This window comes from Pelmatolapia mariae, linkage group LG3_W (genome assembly GCF_036321145.2).
Source record: "Pelmatolapia mariae isolate MD_Pm_ZW linkage group LG3_W, Pm_UMD_F_2, whole genome shotgun sequence".
NCBI classification, from domain to species: domain Eukaryota; kingdom Metazoa; phylum Chordata; class Actinopteri; order Cichliformes; family Cichlidae; genus Pelmatolapia; species Pelmatolapia mariae.
This window is the reverse complement of record NC_086229.1, coordinates 52894665-52910055: the sequence shown is the minus strand read 5'-3', so window position 1 is coordinate 52910055 and position 15391 is coordinate 52894665. Positions and strand designations below refer to the sequence as shown.

The 15391-nt window shown below is 40.7% G+C and overlaps 2 protein-coding genes across 2 annotated transcripts in view; both read left to right on the top strand.

Moving 5' to 3' along the window:
- LOC134624639 (F-box/WD repeat-containing protein 7-like) overlaps positions 1-15391 on the top strand; it is a 51605-nt gene that overhangs the window by 683 nt on the left and 35531 nt on the right. Inside the window, exon 2 of the mRNA XM_063469655.1 lies at positions 8679-9269. Within this exon, the coding sequence (XP_063325725.1) occupies positions 8727-9269 (543 nt within the window). The 5' untranslated portion in view covers positions 8679-8726. The remainder of the gene's footprint in view (positions 1-8678; positions 9270-15391) is intronic.
- Positions 5041-8719, top strand: LOC134616954 (tripartite motif-containing protein 29-like). Its single transcript, XM_063462078.2, has 3 exons — positions 5041-6190; positions 6521-6565; positions 8679-8719. The coding sequence occupies exons 1-3, from the start codon at positions 5041-5043 to the stop codon at positions 8717-8719; spliced, it is 1236 nt and encodes a 411-aa protein (XP_063318148.2).

The following is a 15391-nucleotide window of genomic DNA, read 5'->3' as shown; positions in this document are numbered from 1 at the left end:
TGAGTTCTGCATTAAAATCAATCCAGTCCGGCCACTTAATTTGTCTTTAGAGAACTGTTGTGTTGTGTTTATTGCGATTTCTGCCGCCCTCTTGGCCAGATCTTACTTGAAAAATAGATTTTTCTAAAAATTTTGAACAAGACTTTTTACTTTTACCTTTTTACCTGGACAAATTAAGGATGTATAAAAGTCAGTTAGCCAAAAACTAATTGAAGTGTTCTGTCTGCCTCTAAATGACTGATGTTTGACAGATTACAGGTCAATTAGTCATTGCATGAAGGAAAATTATCCTGAAAAAAATTGGAGGTTTTATTTAATCAAACGCTAGTCAAATTCTCAGCAATAACAGAGAAAAGAGAAAAGCCTGTATTTATGTTGAATCAGTTAAAATGGACACTTGGTGTACACAGACATATCTGACATGTTTTCGGGGAAGGTCTTGCTTTTTTCACTATGAAAATGTCATTTGTCATAGCAAAAGACTGCTGGTGTGAAAACTGCCCCCCCCCCGTAGTGCACATCTGTTGTCCACTGAAAACATTTGGTGCATTTTAAAACAAAAATAAAACTACAATAAAGAAGACCTCGAACTGTTGAGACATTGAACTCTTGGCTTAGAGCAAGAATGAAGCGTTCTTGGTAACCACTGGCTTATATCAGACTGAAGTTCTATGAAAAGAGAACAACCTTTCAGTCAGCCTTCAGACCATTTCACAGTACTGAGTATGCACTTTAAAAAAATAAAATTAAAGCTGTTTTTGGTGATTGTTGTTAGTTTTTTGGGGGATTCAGTGCAACATTTGACACTTGATGGTGATGTACTCAGCTGTTTGGAGTCCTGTGTGAGAGTCTTTCGATAGTCCTTGACAAAACAATTTTTCAACTTTTCCAACTCTGAACAATCTCCAGACTAATCCAGCAGATCTTGAGAAAATCATAGTCCCTTGATAGATTTACACTGTGCTACAGTAATGAACTGTATGCTGCAGTTAGTCAAAAATCTCATGATCAAATTCAGACCAGCATCAACTTTGTTTTGTTGGTTTTTTTTTAATTTGCCTGGCAGCTTATGAGCTCTGGAGGACAGTCTGCTATTGTCATTGTATGCCAGTAGTGAGAATATGTGTAGAAGGAATCTGAGAACTGCTCTGTTTCATAAGGATCAATGGTCATGACAGTTTGCATATTAATGACCTTGTAGCATATTGTTCATTCAGTGGTGCTAGCTTCAGTTATTGTGCAGATGTACTGTTTATAATGTTTCCAGGGGAAACCTGGAGTCAGCGGAGACTGAAGAAGTCACCTGGATGAGTGATGAAACGCTACGTCCAGATGAACAGAATCAACTTTTTGGGATTTCCTCACCTGGATGATTGAGCGTGCATCACGACACTCTGTTTTGGACTTTCTTTGGGATTAAATGTGCTTTAAATGTTAAATTATATTTACTTATAGATGTTCGAATAAGTGTTTCTGCAACATGGAAAGAAATTTGTTTTTGGTATTTAGCAGAAAAGGTCTTGAATAATTCTGGGATTTTGTTGTAGTATCTGAATTTGATTGCTGGTGTTAGTGAAATTACACAAATTGATTGCAGAGTGCCATGTGCTTTGTAAGTGGTGCTGTAGGTTCACTAATTGGCTCAGAAGTTGTGAAGTTAAAGATTTGCTTTGCTTAATTGTTTTGATGTTCTTCTTAGTTGCAGATGGTTGCCATGTTTTGGATGGTGTTGTAAGTTGTAGTGGTTATTTTAGTTGCAGAAGCCAGATTGACTCGATGTTTGACGTTGGTTTGTCTGATTGCTGGAGCTGCTGTTGTTTGTAGCAGATGCTTCATGTAAGTGGCTGCCATTCTTTTGTCACAAGTGTTGGTGTAGTTTTAGGGGTTGGATTCGTTGCAGCAGTTGTTTAAAAGTTTTAAATATCTTCTTTAGCTACAGTACTCAATGTATTTTGGCTTTGGGTGTTGTTGTGGGGGCGATTGTTGTCATTGGTGCCATTAAATGTCAGTTGTTACAAGCACATGTGACTGATTTCACTCATATTTCATTAGAATTTTCATACTGTACATACTGTGCTGACCAGCATTTTAAAGGTGCTCTCTTGTATAACAAGGGTTAAATATGCAGTGTATGCATCAAACCACTCCTTTGACAAAACTGTCCCTTTTACTTCAAACATAGCAGCTCCAGTCTGTACACATATTACAAATGATTTCTCTTGGATCTGAGAAAAACTCACACAGTCACTGACACTGAGAGGAGAAATGGCACAGAAAGGAGTTCAGCTGGACCGAGAAACCTTCTCTTGCTCCATCTGTTTGGATCTACTGAAGGATCCGGTGACTACAACCTGTGGACACAGCTACTGCAGGAACTGTATTAAAGGTTTCTGGGATGAAGAGGACAGGAAGGGAATCCACAGCTGCCCTCAGTGCAGGAGGATATGGCATAGCATACAGTTAGGGCTGGATTGCGTAACCCTGAATCCTCCCTTAGTTGTGAAGGCCTGAAGCTCGGGCTTCTATGATGCACTGTTTCTTCTTCAGTCACCTGTTTTAACACCTCTTTTACACCTCTCTGCATTTAATCATTAGTTTTATTAATCTTTGACTCTCTTCCACTGCGTGTCTTTGCCCTGTCTTCCTCCCCTCACCCCAACCAGTCGCAGCAGATGGCCGCCCCTCCCTGAGCCTGCTTCTGCTGTAGGTTTCTTCCTGTTAAAAGGGAGTTTTTTTTCCTTCCCACTGCTGTCAAAGTGCTTGCTCATAAGGGGTCATCTGATTGTTGAGGATTTCTATTTTCTCTGTATTATTGTACGATCTTTACCTTACACCATAGTGCTTTGAGTCAACTCTTGTAGTTATTTGACACTATGTAAATAGAGTTTAACTGAATCTTTATTTACTGTGTTGATGGTTTCTGTAGTTGCAGCAGTTGATTTATTTAACCTGTCTTTTCCATAATGACCTTTCAATATTGTAATTATAGTGATTTAACTTCTATTTTGTTCATTACTTTGAAACTGATTAACATTTACAGCCTAAAAATTGTGTTCACTAGTGTTTTTAAATGCGCTCTTCTATATTAAAAGCTTGTTTCAAAATTGAATCAAGCTGTTGTTCTTTCACAAACCCTGATAACTCCTCCCTCTTTTACCTGAAACTCTGTAGTTCCACTCTGTCCACATATTTTCTAAAAATAGTTACTATATACAGCTGCTATAAGTATTAAACATGTCACCAATTTTTCTAATTAAATTTATTTCTAAAGGTGCTACTGACATGAAATCTCATCAGATGTCTGTAACAACCCATCTAATTCAAACATGCAAAGAAATCAACCATGGATCGCCATAAATTTTATGTAATGACGAACAATCACACAGGGAAAACGTATTGAACACACCTACTGAAATGTATTTAATACTCAGCTCAGGTGTGATTTTTGGCCCATTCTTCCACACAGTCTTCAAAGGTTCTGTGGGCCCCTTCTGTGAACTCTGACCTTTAGTTCTTTCCATAGGTTTTCAGTTGATTCAGGTCAGGTGATTGGGCCATTCTAGCAGCTTTATTTTATTTTATTTCTCTCTGTGTGTTTGGGATCATTGTTTTTTGATTTTAATCAAAAAATATCTTGGTACATTTTGTAATTCAGTCTTCCTTCATATGCTGCAAAACAGCCCCACACCATGATGTTCCCACCTCCAAACTTCACTGTTGGTGTGGTGTTTTTCAGGTGACATCCAATGTCTTATGACATGTGGAGTGCACTATGGCATCCAGAGTTCAGTTATTCAAAGTGGTCTCATCTGACAGACTTATATTCGCCTAGTATTTCGCAGACTTGTCTAAATGTTGTTCAGCAAACTTTAAACAAGCTTTTTCTTCAGCAGTGGAGTCTTGTGTGTTAAGTGTGCATACAGGCCATGGCGGTTTAGTGCATTGCTCATTGTTTTCGTTGAAACACACACCCCCAAACACTTGTACCTACTGATTTGAGGTATTTCTGTACCTCTGCACACGTGCTAATTGGCTCTTACACAACTCTTCTTGTACAGAATGGTGTTATTCAGTTCAATGCTGGATTTTGCTACAATAGTTATCCTCAGTCAGAAGGAGAGACTGGCATCCAGGGATTAAATTATAAGAGGTGGAGTTTATTTAAATTTAGATGGATGGTACAAGGAGGTATGGAATAGTGTAGGAGAATGTGGTACGGTGATTTGGTGTGGTTTATGCAATCATAAACGGGAGATATATTAGAAGATAAATAAAGATTAAAGGGTAAAATAGCTGGCTGCAAATTCCTCTAAAACAAATCTGCTAAGGAGGTGCATCAATCTAATACCACTCCTTAAGTACATTCACATTTATTAAAGCTTACCCGAATGGGCCACAAGATGGCACTCCAGCACAAGGGATAAAATATTTCTGCCTTAAAAGGGAAAAAGTGCAGAAAACAGCATCTCTAACAAGTAGAAAGCGACTTCAGGGTAATTTTACTAACATGAAACACTGGTAACTGATTTAAAATTCATCTCACAAAAATGGAACTGATCAACATTTATAAATCTGATTGTATAGAAAAGAATTAAACATGCAGTGTCTGCTTCAAACCACTCTTCCGCCTGCAACAAATCAGAGCCTCGTAGCCTTTCTGTCCTCACAGAAGCACAGGATCACCTCTTTCTCTGCATTTCTTTGTTCCCTCTCCTTCAGATCTGCATTTTGATGATGGGTGAAACTAACATGTGGTGACGTGTAAAAGCTGACAGGCTCCAAGGGTTAACAAGGTTAAAAGTTGAAGTGAGCAGTAAATAAAAGGGTTAAACACACAGTATCGCTCTCAAACTGCTCCTCTTCCTGGAGTGACGCACAGCCTGATAACCCTCCCTCCTCTTCCTGCTCTTAAACACAGCACCTCCTCTCTGTCCACGTGCTCCATTCACTACAGAAACGCATGTTGCTGAGATCAGAGGTGAGAAAAGTTTCCGTTACAAGGAAGAGAAACTCACACAGTCACTGACACTGAGAGGAGAAATGGCACAGAAAGGAGTTCAGCTGGACCGAGAAACCTTCTCTTGTTCCATCTGTTTGGATCTACTGAAGGATCCAGTGACTACAGCCTGTGGACACAGCTACTGCATGAACTGTATTAAAAGTTTCTGGGATGAAGAGGACAGGAAGGGAATCCACAGCTGCCCTCAGTGCAGGACGACTTTCATACCGAGGCCTGTCCTGGAGAAAAACATCGTGTTAGCAGCTTTGGTGGAGCAGCTGAAGAAGACTGGATTCCAAGCTGCTCCAGCTGATCACTGCTATGCTGGACCTGAAGATGTGGTCTGTGATGTTTGCACTGGGAGGAAGCTGAAAGCCATCAAGTGCTGTTTATCTTGTCCAGCCTCTTACTGTGAGAAACACCTCCAACCTCACTATGATGCAGCTCCATTAAAGAAACACAAGCTGGTGGCCCCCTCCAAGAAGCTCCAGGAGAACATCTGCTCTTGTCATGATGAGGTGATGAAGATTTTCTGTCGTACTGATCAGCAGAGTATCTGTTATCTCTGCACAATGGATGAACATAAAGGCCATGAAACAGTCCCAGCTGCAGCAGAAAGGACTGAGAAGCAGAAGGAGCTCGAGGTGAGACGACTAAACATCCAGCAGAGAATCCAGGAGCGAGAGAAAGATGTGAAGCTGCTTCAACAGGAGGTGGAGGCCATCAATGGCTCTGCTGATAAAACAGTGGAGGACAGTGAGAAGATGTTCACTGAGCTGATCCGTCTCATCCAGAAAAGAAGCTCTGATGTGAAGCAGCAGGTCAGATCCCAGCAGGAAACTGAAGTGAGTCGAGTCAAAGAGCTTCAGGAGAAGCTGGAGCAGGAGATCGCTGAGCTGAAGAGGAAAGACGGCGAGCTGGAGCAGCTCTCACACACAGAGGATCACAACCAGTTTCTACACAACTACCCCTCACTGTCAGCACTCAGTGAGTCTACACACTCATCCAGCATCAATATTCGTCCTCTGAGCTACTTTGAGGATGTGACAGCAGCTGTGTCAGAGACCAGAGATAAACTACAGGACATTCTGAGAGAGGAATGGACCAACATCTCACTGACAGTCACTGAAGTGGATGTTTTACTGTCACCAACAGAGCCAAAGACCAGAGCTGGATTCTTAAAATATTCATGTGAAATCACACTGGATCCAAACACAGCACACAAATACCTGTTGCTTTCTAAGGCCGGAACAAAAGCCAAATTAATGCAAAAGGAAGAGACTTTAATTAGAGTTGTTCCATTACATCAGGTCCTGAGTAGAGAGAGTCTGACTGGACGTTGTTACTGGGAGGTGGAGTGGAGAGGGGAAGGAGTCTATGTAGCAGTCGCATACAAGAATATCAGAAAAGCAGAGTGCTTCAATGAATGTGTATTTAGATTCAACTACAAATCTTGGACATTACATTGTAACACAAGAAGTTATATATTTTGGCACAACAAAGTCCACACTGTCCTCTCAGTTCCTCAGTCCTCCAGAGTAGGAGTGTACCTGGATCACAGAGCAGGTATTCTGTCTTTCTACAGCGTCTCTAAAACCATGACTCTCCTCCACAGAGTCCAGACCACATTCACTCAGCCACTCTATGCTGGAGCTTATTTTTTTAATTACGGAGACGGTGCAGAGTTTGTCAAATTGAAATAAAAAGAAGTCATCAAGTTGTCAACTGGTTAAAGTATGATTTTTAGTTTGTAGTTACTTTGGTCTCTATTCCTGCTGAGAGCTCACTTTCGTGGTGTTTCTTCTCTGCATAGAGATTACCCGTCATACTTTAGAGGCATTGTTTAGACAAAAAAAAGATGTCATGTTAGTGGCGGACTTTCAACAAAGAACTGTATATAATTTTCAAAATTGATATTTAGAGGTGAGGATAGCAAAGGAAAACTCTTTCACTGTGTTTAATAGAAAGATTCTTATAGTGAGCTTTTAATTTGTCAAAAAAGTGTTTGTTTTATTTTGTTCCGTTTGAAGAAGAAGGAAAGCCTTTAAAACCAAATGTTATATAGGGGACATGATTTAAGTTTGTTAGATAAGTGTTTGCTTTGAGTGTTCATGAAGCAAAGAGAAGGTCGGAAGGAATTTTTCTCTCTTTGTGGATCTAAAGAGAGCAGATGAACTTTGGTGCTTTCATGTACTTTTCTGTATTTAGGAATGGATGTTCATACGTTTTTATTGATTGATTGATTACTCATGTATTTTTATTTTCATTTGTGTTTTTGGTCATGGATGTACGTAAGAGGATTGGGTCACTGGGGGGTGGCCCAATCACAAAAAAATCAAAAGAACTGTCATGATAGTTTTAAAATAAACTGCAAACACCTAGTTAGCAACTTTTTGACGTGGGTTCAATTACATATTGCAATATGGAGAAATGCTCTAGTCAAACGCCAAAGTGGTCTCTAAAGATGGGCTGCCGCTCTGACCTCTTTAATCCACATACACAGACAAAAACACAACACATCACGTATACCTTCACTTCAGCTCATCCTTAAAACTTTCCCTTCAGAGAGAGAGAATTACGACTATGTTTTTCACTTAGCCGTTGCCTCCCTTCTTTCCGAGATGATGATGATGGTGATAATAATAATAATTACGACCCCCTGACATGCAGCGCTCGGATGTCTCTGACCTCCATACAATGGTCCCTTTGGGAAAGTATGTGTGATGGAGCATAAGACCCATTTGTGATGCTATTCTACATTCATATAACTAAGTTACAAAGTGATATTACTATTATTAAAGTGATGAATACATAAGGCATGGACAAATGTTCTGAATTCTGGAGGAGAGGAAACCAAAACTGAAGTGTTGTTTAAGTCTGTGACCATGAGTTAATTTCAATATGAAACCACTGAAAAAATATATATTTTTATGCTTTTGTGCTTTGAAGATAAATAAACCTGCTGTTTGTCATTCATTAAAATGCATTCTGTCTTTAGCTTAGAATATGAGACACAATAATTGGCATAGGTTGATGAAATAAAAGCCTCCTGAACAATGCTTTATTTTTTCTCATTGGGCACACACTGAATCCCTTTTGTTCTCAGATATTTATACTTTGGCAGCATAAAAATACTGCAAAAGCAGAACTATAATCCAATTTTTATACACATTCAAATGGTATGTTCTAAGAAGATATTTAAAAGAACCAAATACTTTCCCACTCTGTCTGTGTGTGACCTTAAATTAATGTTTCATTGATGGAAAAATGGACAAAATAAGCCTGAACTTAGAAACTACTATTCTTATGTAGTCTGGTATGTATGGTCAATGTATAGGAAGTGCGGTATAAAGACAGAAAATATTGTTACATTTGACCTTTGATCTTTCCTTTAAGGTCAATAGATTGAAAGTCAATGCGATAAGAATGCCATAAACAGCTATTTAAAAGTGTATTAAAATGGGTTTAAACAGGCTAAATTTTAAAAGCCTGCACTGTGTGGGGCAGTAAGAACAAGTGCAAACTTCTTAGAGTATGTTTAAAAAGGAAAAAACCTAAATTAATATATAGATAATGACAATATTCCCTTCAAAGTAAATCCTGCCCAGACAATGAGCTGCCTGAGTGGAGGTTTGTGCTGCTGTTTTTGTTGATGTTTTGATCCCTGTTGTCTTTTCAGGATGCTTCTACATTCCTGTGCTGGTTAAGAAGAAAGAGTAGACGATCAATGGAGGGACGACATCGAGAAAGGAGAGAGGAGGGAGATGAGGAGACGATACGTGAGCAGGAGAGAGAAAGAGGGGAACAGAGGGATGGCTCTCCAAAACCTAAATCGGGGACAAAGATGGAGGAGGAAGATGAGGGAAAGGAAACAGAATTGATGAAGGCTTCTTCCAGAGACAAAGCTCGAAATCAGCTGATTAATGGACACACCCCAATCTCTGCCTCTTCCTCTCTCACCTGTTTTCCCTTCATCTCCTCCCCTCATCAGGGAAGGGGGGACGAGGATGAAGAGGAGGTCAGAGTCGCCATACTAACTGTTGAGGATGAGTCCTGTCCTTCAGAGCCCTTTGGCACCACCCAATTTGAACCAACCAAGGATGATAATGGACAGGCAGAGAGTGGAGGGGAGGGGAAGGAGGATGGAGAGATGGAAGGAGAGGAGGAGGCGGCAAAAGAAGAAAATGAGGAGGTGGAGGAGGCGGCAAATGCTGAGGAGAGAGAGGAGGAAGAGGAGCTGGCGTCACCTGAGGCTCATCTGCAACTCAAGGTAGGACCCACAGTGAGAAATTGAGTACTGAGTACTCTCACTAAGAACCGTCCTCTCCACCTCAGGTGAAAGTGCCTGTATTTTTTTTTTTAATCTTAGTAAACTTGATCACTTTCAGGCTTCTGTTTAATTAAGCACTTGTATGTCATGCGCGCTAGAAAGGTGATGTGCAGGATTTTATTTTGACACACCTGCCCTACTATTAGCAAGAGGACCCAAAAACTCAGATTCCCCCTTTGACAGGCTTGTCCAAAGTCCAGCTGGGTGGCCAATCATCACCCTAGGTCAGATTTTATAAGACCTGTCGTTCCTAATTCAAAATGTATTGTGTATTGCTCGCCACCATAAATATAATTAGCCATCCATCCATCGATCAGCTTCTGCTTCTCCTTTGCGGGGGACGCTGGAGCCCATCCCAGCTGTCATAGGGCGAGAGGCGAGGTACACCCTGGACAGGCTGCCAGTCTGTCGCAGGGCAACCATTCACACTTACATTCACTCCCGCATTCACACCTATGGGCAATTTAGATTAATCAATTAAATATCCTCACTAACTGCATGTCTCACTGTGCCACTGTGCTTAATAAAGTGTAATTCACCCTATTGTGTGTAATTTCTGTTTTTACCTCATGGTGGCAGCATAGTAGTATAATTTTTATGCTTAAAAAAGGACCCCTGAGTGATTTTCCAGTGGTGCCTTAGTATAATGTTTGGTCAGCCCTGCCCAATGAGAAGCACGTGGTGAGAGTGGGAAGGAAGAACTGACTTTTAACAGGAAGAAACCTCCAACAGAACCAGGATCAGGGAGAGGCAGTGAATGGTTAGGAGTCAGGGGTAAGGGAATACAAAGAAGAACTTAATCATGTAATTTTTCAGTATTTGCATTAAAGGATCATTCTCATTATTTGAGACTGGAGGTTTGCCCATAAAGTGGCTCCTCTGTGGGTCAGTCTAACACTCACCACCTCAGTTTTAGATCTTCGGGGAAACAAAGAGCTGGAGAATTTAGAAACTCTGACAAATAATTGAAAAGCCTGACACATTTGTAAAAAGAGACAGCAGATTTGGACTTTAAGGATTATTCATGAACACGTTGGGATAAAGAACGACATTTTAAAAATTTCAACTATTTCAACAGTCGTCCAGTATAAAATCTCATTCAGATATTTAAAGTGTTTTTGAAGATGCCTTGATGCCCCATCATATTCTGCTGCTGTAATTGGCTAATGGTCAGTGTTCATACAGTTTGCATATATGGATAAATATACCAATTTGCTTACGATCTGTACCTTGCAGCTTTTGTATAATCCAATACAGTGAAATATCCTAAAATGTGAGAGGTGCTTTAATGAGCTCTGTTTGTTCTGTTACATCATGTGTAATTACACTGTGTTCACAGTAGGTCCACAGCAGTGGAGGATAGTCTCATTCAAACAGAATAAATCAGTAGGATCTTTATTTTCTCTTGAAGTCCATTTATTGATTGGTATATTTATACTTTTAAACTATATAAGTGTTTCTTCTACTGCTGCCAATATATTTTTATACTTATGAGTTTCTGCTTCTTCTGCAATCATCCAGCAGGTGGCGCCAGTGCACACTTTATCTCCTCAGTGTGAATGAAATACACCTGACAGAGATGTGTAGTGAGTGAAACACCGGTGTGTGTGTGTGTGTGTGTGTGTGTGTGTGTGTGTGTCTTCTCACATGAAGACTCCATCAGATCTTTACTCTGAAAAATGGTTTCACTCCGTGGAATTACTGAAAGCTTTGCTTTGAAATACCCTTTGTGTATATGTATAGTTTTACACATATACACATTTTATTTACACTACGTAAATGAGAAGTAGAAAAACAGTTTCTGAAACTTTTCAGAGCGGTGTGAAGGTGGAGCTTTTGACTCATGGGGATTGTTTTCACATACTAGATTAAGGAGAGAGGTGATGATCTGTGAGCAGCATTATGGCATCATGCTGAGATTTGAGAGTGTCAGAAGGAGTTTCTGTGTCTTTGTGGAGTCAGAGAGAGCAGATGAACTGTGGTGCTGCATGAAGAACAGGCAGAGAAAGCGTGGTGCCAGGGGCTGGGGTGAGGTGTGCGGCAGGAGTGACAGATGAGATCAGACGGGAGTCTTCGTGGACTATGATGTTGTCAGATGACATTTCGAAGTGAGCCTAGAGGTCGAGGTAAACTCTGGAGTGAAGAGTAAGGAGAGTGAGTAGAAGCAAGACAGAATACATGTGGGAACGACTGGGAAATAGCTGATGTCAACTATCCAGTAGCATTTGGTGCAAAAGAGAGGTGAAGAGGAGAGTGCAGGCATGGTGGAGACAGGTTTCAGGGTGATTTGTGAGAGAAAGATCACAGCGAGAGCGACAGGGAAGGCTTACACGATGGTAGCGAGACTAGCTGTGGATATGGTGGCACAACAAAAAGGCGATGGAACTTCCAAGTGTAAGACCAGAGAGAAGATGGATGCATGCAGTGAATTATGACACGCAGAGGGTTAGTGTGACAGAGGAGGATGCTGGGATAGAGTGAGATGGGTTGCTGTGGTGACCCCTAAAGATAATGGCTGAAAGAAGCTTTATATGCCATCAGCCAAAAGCTTCAGGCTTATCAGGTCAACCTGTCCTGAGTCATATGTTTTAATCTCACATGTCATGAATTAGTTTCGAATACAAAAATGAAAAAACGTGCTGTCTAGCAGCCACAGTGAGAACATCAGATATCCCATCATGTTCATAGCTGATAATGATGTCCTCAATCCCAAGGACTCAAACTAAATTAGTCATCACAAAGATAGGCACACAGCACGCACACACAGAGAGGAGGTGTGGGTGGGAATGTGCAGCAGTCAACATTCCTCAGATTCTTCTCACAACTGCGGGATCATGGGATATGAAGTCTAGTCCCATGGGAACTGATGGCTTAACGCACACACAGACACATGCACCGTCATACTGGTGCAGAACCAGTACAGTGTATAGTTGTTAGTGTGATGATGGGACACCCGAAGATCAACTGATGGTTCAGTTCTGCATTTCTCTCTGTGGCCTCTAGGGGGCACATTTTGGTTTTTATTCAATTCAAAACACGTGAAAGCAGTTCTTTCTTTCTTTTTTCTCCTTTTAAGTCAAGTTTGCTGATGGGCGATGCATGACTGTCTTTGTAAGGGTCCATTTGACTTTTTAAAAGATGCTGTGGGTTTGGTTGAATTTAACATTGAGTCGAGGCTTTTAGGCGTGATGGTTAGTGGCCAAAGAGATGCTTTATATCAGCGAGGGTCCTCACAAAGTACAAATGTTTGTGTTTGTAAGGGAGCAGACAGAAAAACTAGGGCACTGATCTGTAATCTAAGAGCATTTTTTTCTAGACTACTACACGTATAGAGGATTAAACACACACACACTTGTACTGGAATTATATTAATACACTTTAATGCTCAGTGAAGAGGTTTTATCTTAGTTTTTAAACCGATTTAGTGTGACCTTGTTGACACACACTCGGTTTGTTTCCTATTCACTCAAAATGTCTGTGAAAGACACATGACAGACACACACTGACCTCGCTAGGGTCAGATGACTGGCGTGAATGGAGGCACATTAGATCTGCAACGGCATGTCTGGTATGCGAACACACACTTTTCCTTTCCTTTGCTCGTACAGGGTCTGAAACGTGGTGTCTCTTGTTTGAGTTTCAGGAGGGATGAACCTAATCGTATTACTGTTGGAGGAGGCCGCGTTTTAATGCCAGGACCAAAATGTAGGAAACATCCATTTCTGTGTCATGATGTAGACACCACAAAACAAAAGAGTTGTTGGTACAAGGAGAGACGTCTACCGAGCGCTTCGGATGCTTTTTATGCCGTCCCTCTGTTTTGTTAGTTTACCACCTCGCATGGAGGAGGGTTTTATGTTGCAACCTTGAGCCGACTGAATGATTCATCCTATCTGAGAATGCGTCATATTCATACTTTCCAGTGAATAGTCTGTGTTGTCCATCACAAAGTGAGAAAGGAAGCCACTTCAAAGCACAGAACTGGCAGAGAGTCAGCTTTCTTCTGTCTATAAAAGATGTATGGGTGCATCTTTTATACAATGCAGCTTATTGGTTTCAGACTAAAAATAAAAAAATGAATAAATTTGGTTGCCGAAACGTTGCTGTTGGGGTTTTTTAGCTAGAAATTAACACATATGGTCAAGAGGGTTAAATAGCACTTTATCCACCAACAGGTTAGTTAGACAGCTGCTAATCACTGCAGACTAAAAAATTATGTATTGTAAAATAAAAAAAATTTTTTTTTTTTTTTTTTTAGATCATTTCACTCCAGCAGGCACCAACATCACAAACGTGTCCAGTTCAGGCACTTGAAAGCAGGGGAAGCCTAGCTGACAGCTAGCAGCAGTGCTGGGACAGCTGTCAATCAAAGACGCCATGCCCATTATGTTAAGCTGGTAACTTTTTAGCATAATGGCTAAAGCCCATTTTTACTAGACTGTAAACATCTTTATTTCTGCTGTAAAGCTGGACATTTTTAACACAGGACTCTATGAGAGTTGGCTTACTTTTGGAGTGGGCCTCAAGTGGACATTAGAGGTACTGCATTTTTTTGGTATCTCCAGGTTTCATTTTTCAGACCTGGAGGATGCTACTCGTGCCTTCCCAAGAAATGCACTCGGTATATTTTCATTTCACCAACATCAATGACATCATCTGGTCTAGTTCGTCCAATACGGTGCATTTCTACCACAGGTACACAAACCTACAAAACGGAACATTTAGCATATAATTTGTTAGTTGGTCTTTCTGTTCGCCTTCCAAGTCTTTCTTCCTTTTGCTCATACACACCTTAACACACACACACACACACACACACACACACACACACACACACACACACACACAGACAGCGCGCGCGTGTGTGTGTGTGTGTGCGTATGCGTGCATGCGGTCACATTCCAGCCAGTCAGGTCCGGCCACGCCGAGTCAGCGCGTCATACACACACATTCCTCAAGCTGCAGCATTCCTGGACTCTTCTGCTCGTCAGCAGGACGGAGGCTTGAATCTGCGACTTTCTGGTTACAGTAAAGTCTCCCTGCGGCACGTTGACACAGCTACTGAAAAATGTAGTTCAATTCTTTCATATCCGGTGTCTTGGAAGAGGAAAAAAAAAAGATCCAGTTTGTTTCTTTCTCAGTTTTCGCTCTGATGTCATGATGGTTTTTGTTTCTTGTAGCTTTTTCTTTACTGTAGTACGTAGTAGGGCTGGGCCATATCACACCATTCACGGTAATACCGGTATAATGTTGGGCAACGATAAGAAAATGAAATATTGCGATAGAATACGGGTAAAACGCGCATGCGCAGTGCCTTTGTTTTCATACACACATGGTGAAAAAAGTGTGTCGGCGATGGAGAATGAGAAGGGCAAAAGCGGATCGTTGAATGAAACGGATGAACCAAAATTGGTTTGTAAAAATGCTGCAACTTCAGTGGTGTGGAACTGGTTTAGCTTTCGTCCGTCAGATACACAATAAAGCACTATTTTTGGTAGCGCATGCTAGCGGGCCGTTGTTATTACAATATTATTATTGTGTTTTTCGGAAAATAAGGCACACTTAAAATCAATCCTCTGATTTTTCTGAAAATCGACAGTGCCCCTTATAATCTGGTGCACCTTATGTATGAATTCTGGCTGTGTTTACTGACCTCGAAATGATTTTATGTGGTACACGGCGCTCGAAAATCTGTCAAATGTTTTAGAATGACTTTGCTAAGCTATCGTAGGCAGAAGCCTCGCGGAGTGAGAAGTACTGTGCTTCAACATAATATTACCGTATTGTGTGTGTATAACCTCTTTGTGGATATTATACATGGTTATGCTGAGGATATGTCGGCCAGTTTCCACTGGAAATGCCTTTTAGTTAAACTGTCAGTAAGGAATTTGCATTGTTACATTTTTATATAACTTTAATGTACATAAAAAAACAGCTGCTTGTTTAAGTGAAAATAAATTGATGGGGGTTTTTTGCACTAATAAAGTTGTGGAGTTGTAAAGTATTTTGTCTCGTGTCAATTATATCGTCAGTTATATCGTTATCACACATTTTCAAATGTA

Coding starts and splice junctions, on each gene's coding strand:
- LOC134616954 (XM_063462078.2), top strand. CDS start 5,041: ATGGCACAGAAAGGAGTTCAGCTGGACCGAGAAACCTTCTCTTGTTCC. Junction 6,191..6,520: donor TGGATTCTTAAAATATTCAT/GTGAAATCACAC, acceptor CTGTCCTCTCAG/TTCCTCAGTCCTCCAGAGTA. Junction 6,566..8,678: donor GTACCTGGATCACAGAGCAG/GTATTCTGTCTT, acceptor TTGTCTTTTCAG/GATGCTTCTACATTCCTGTG.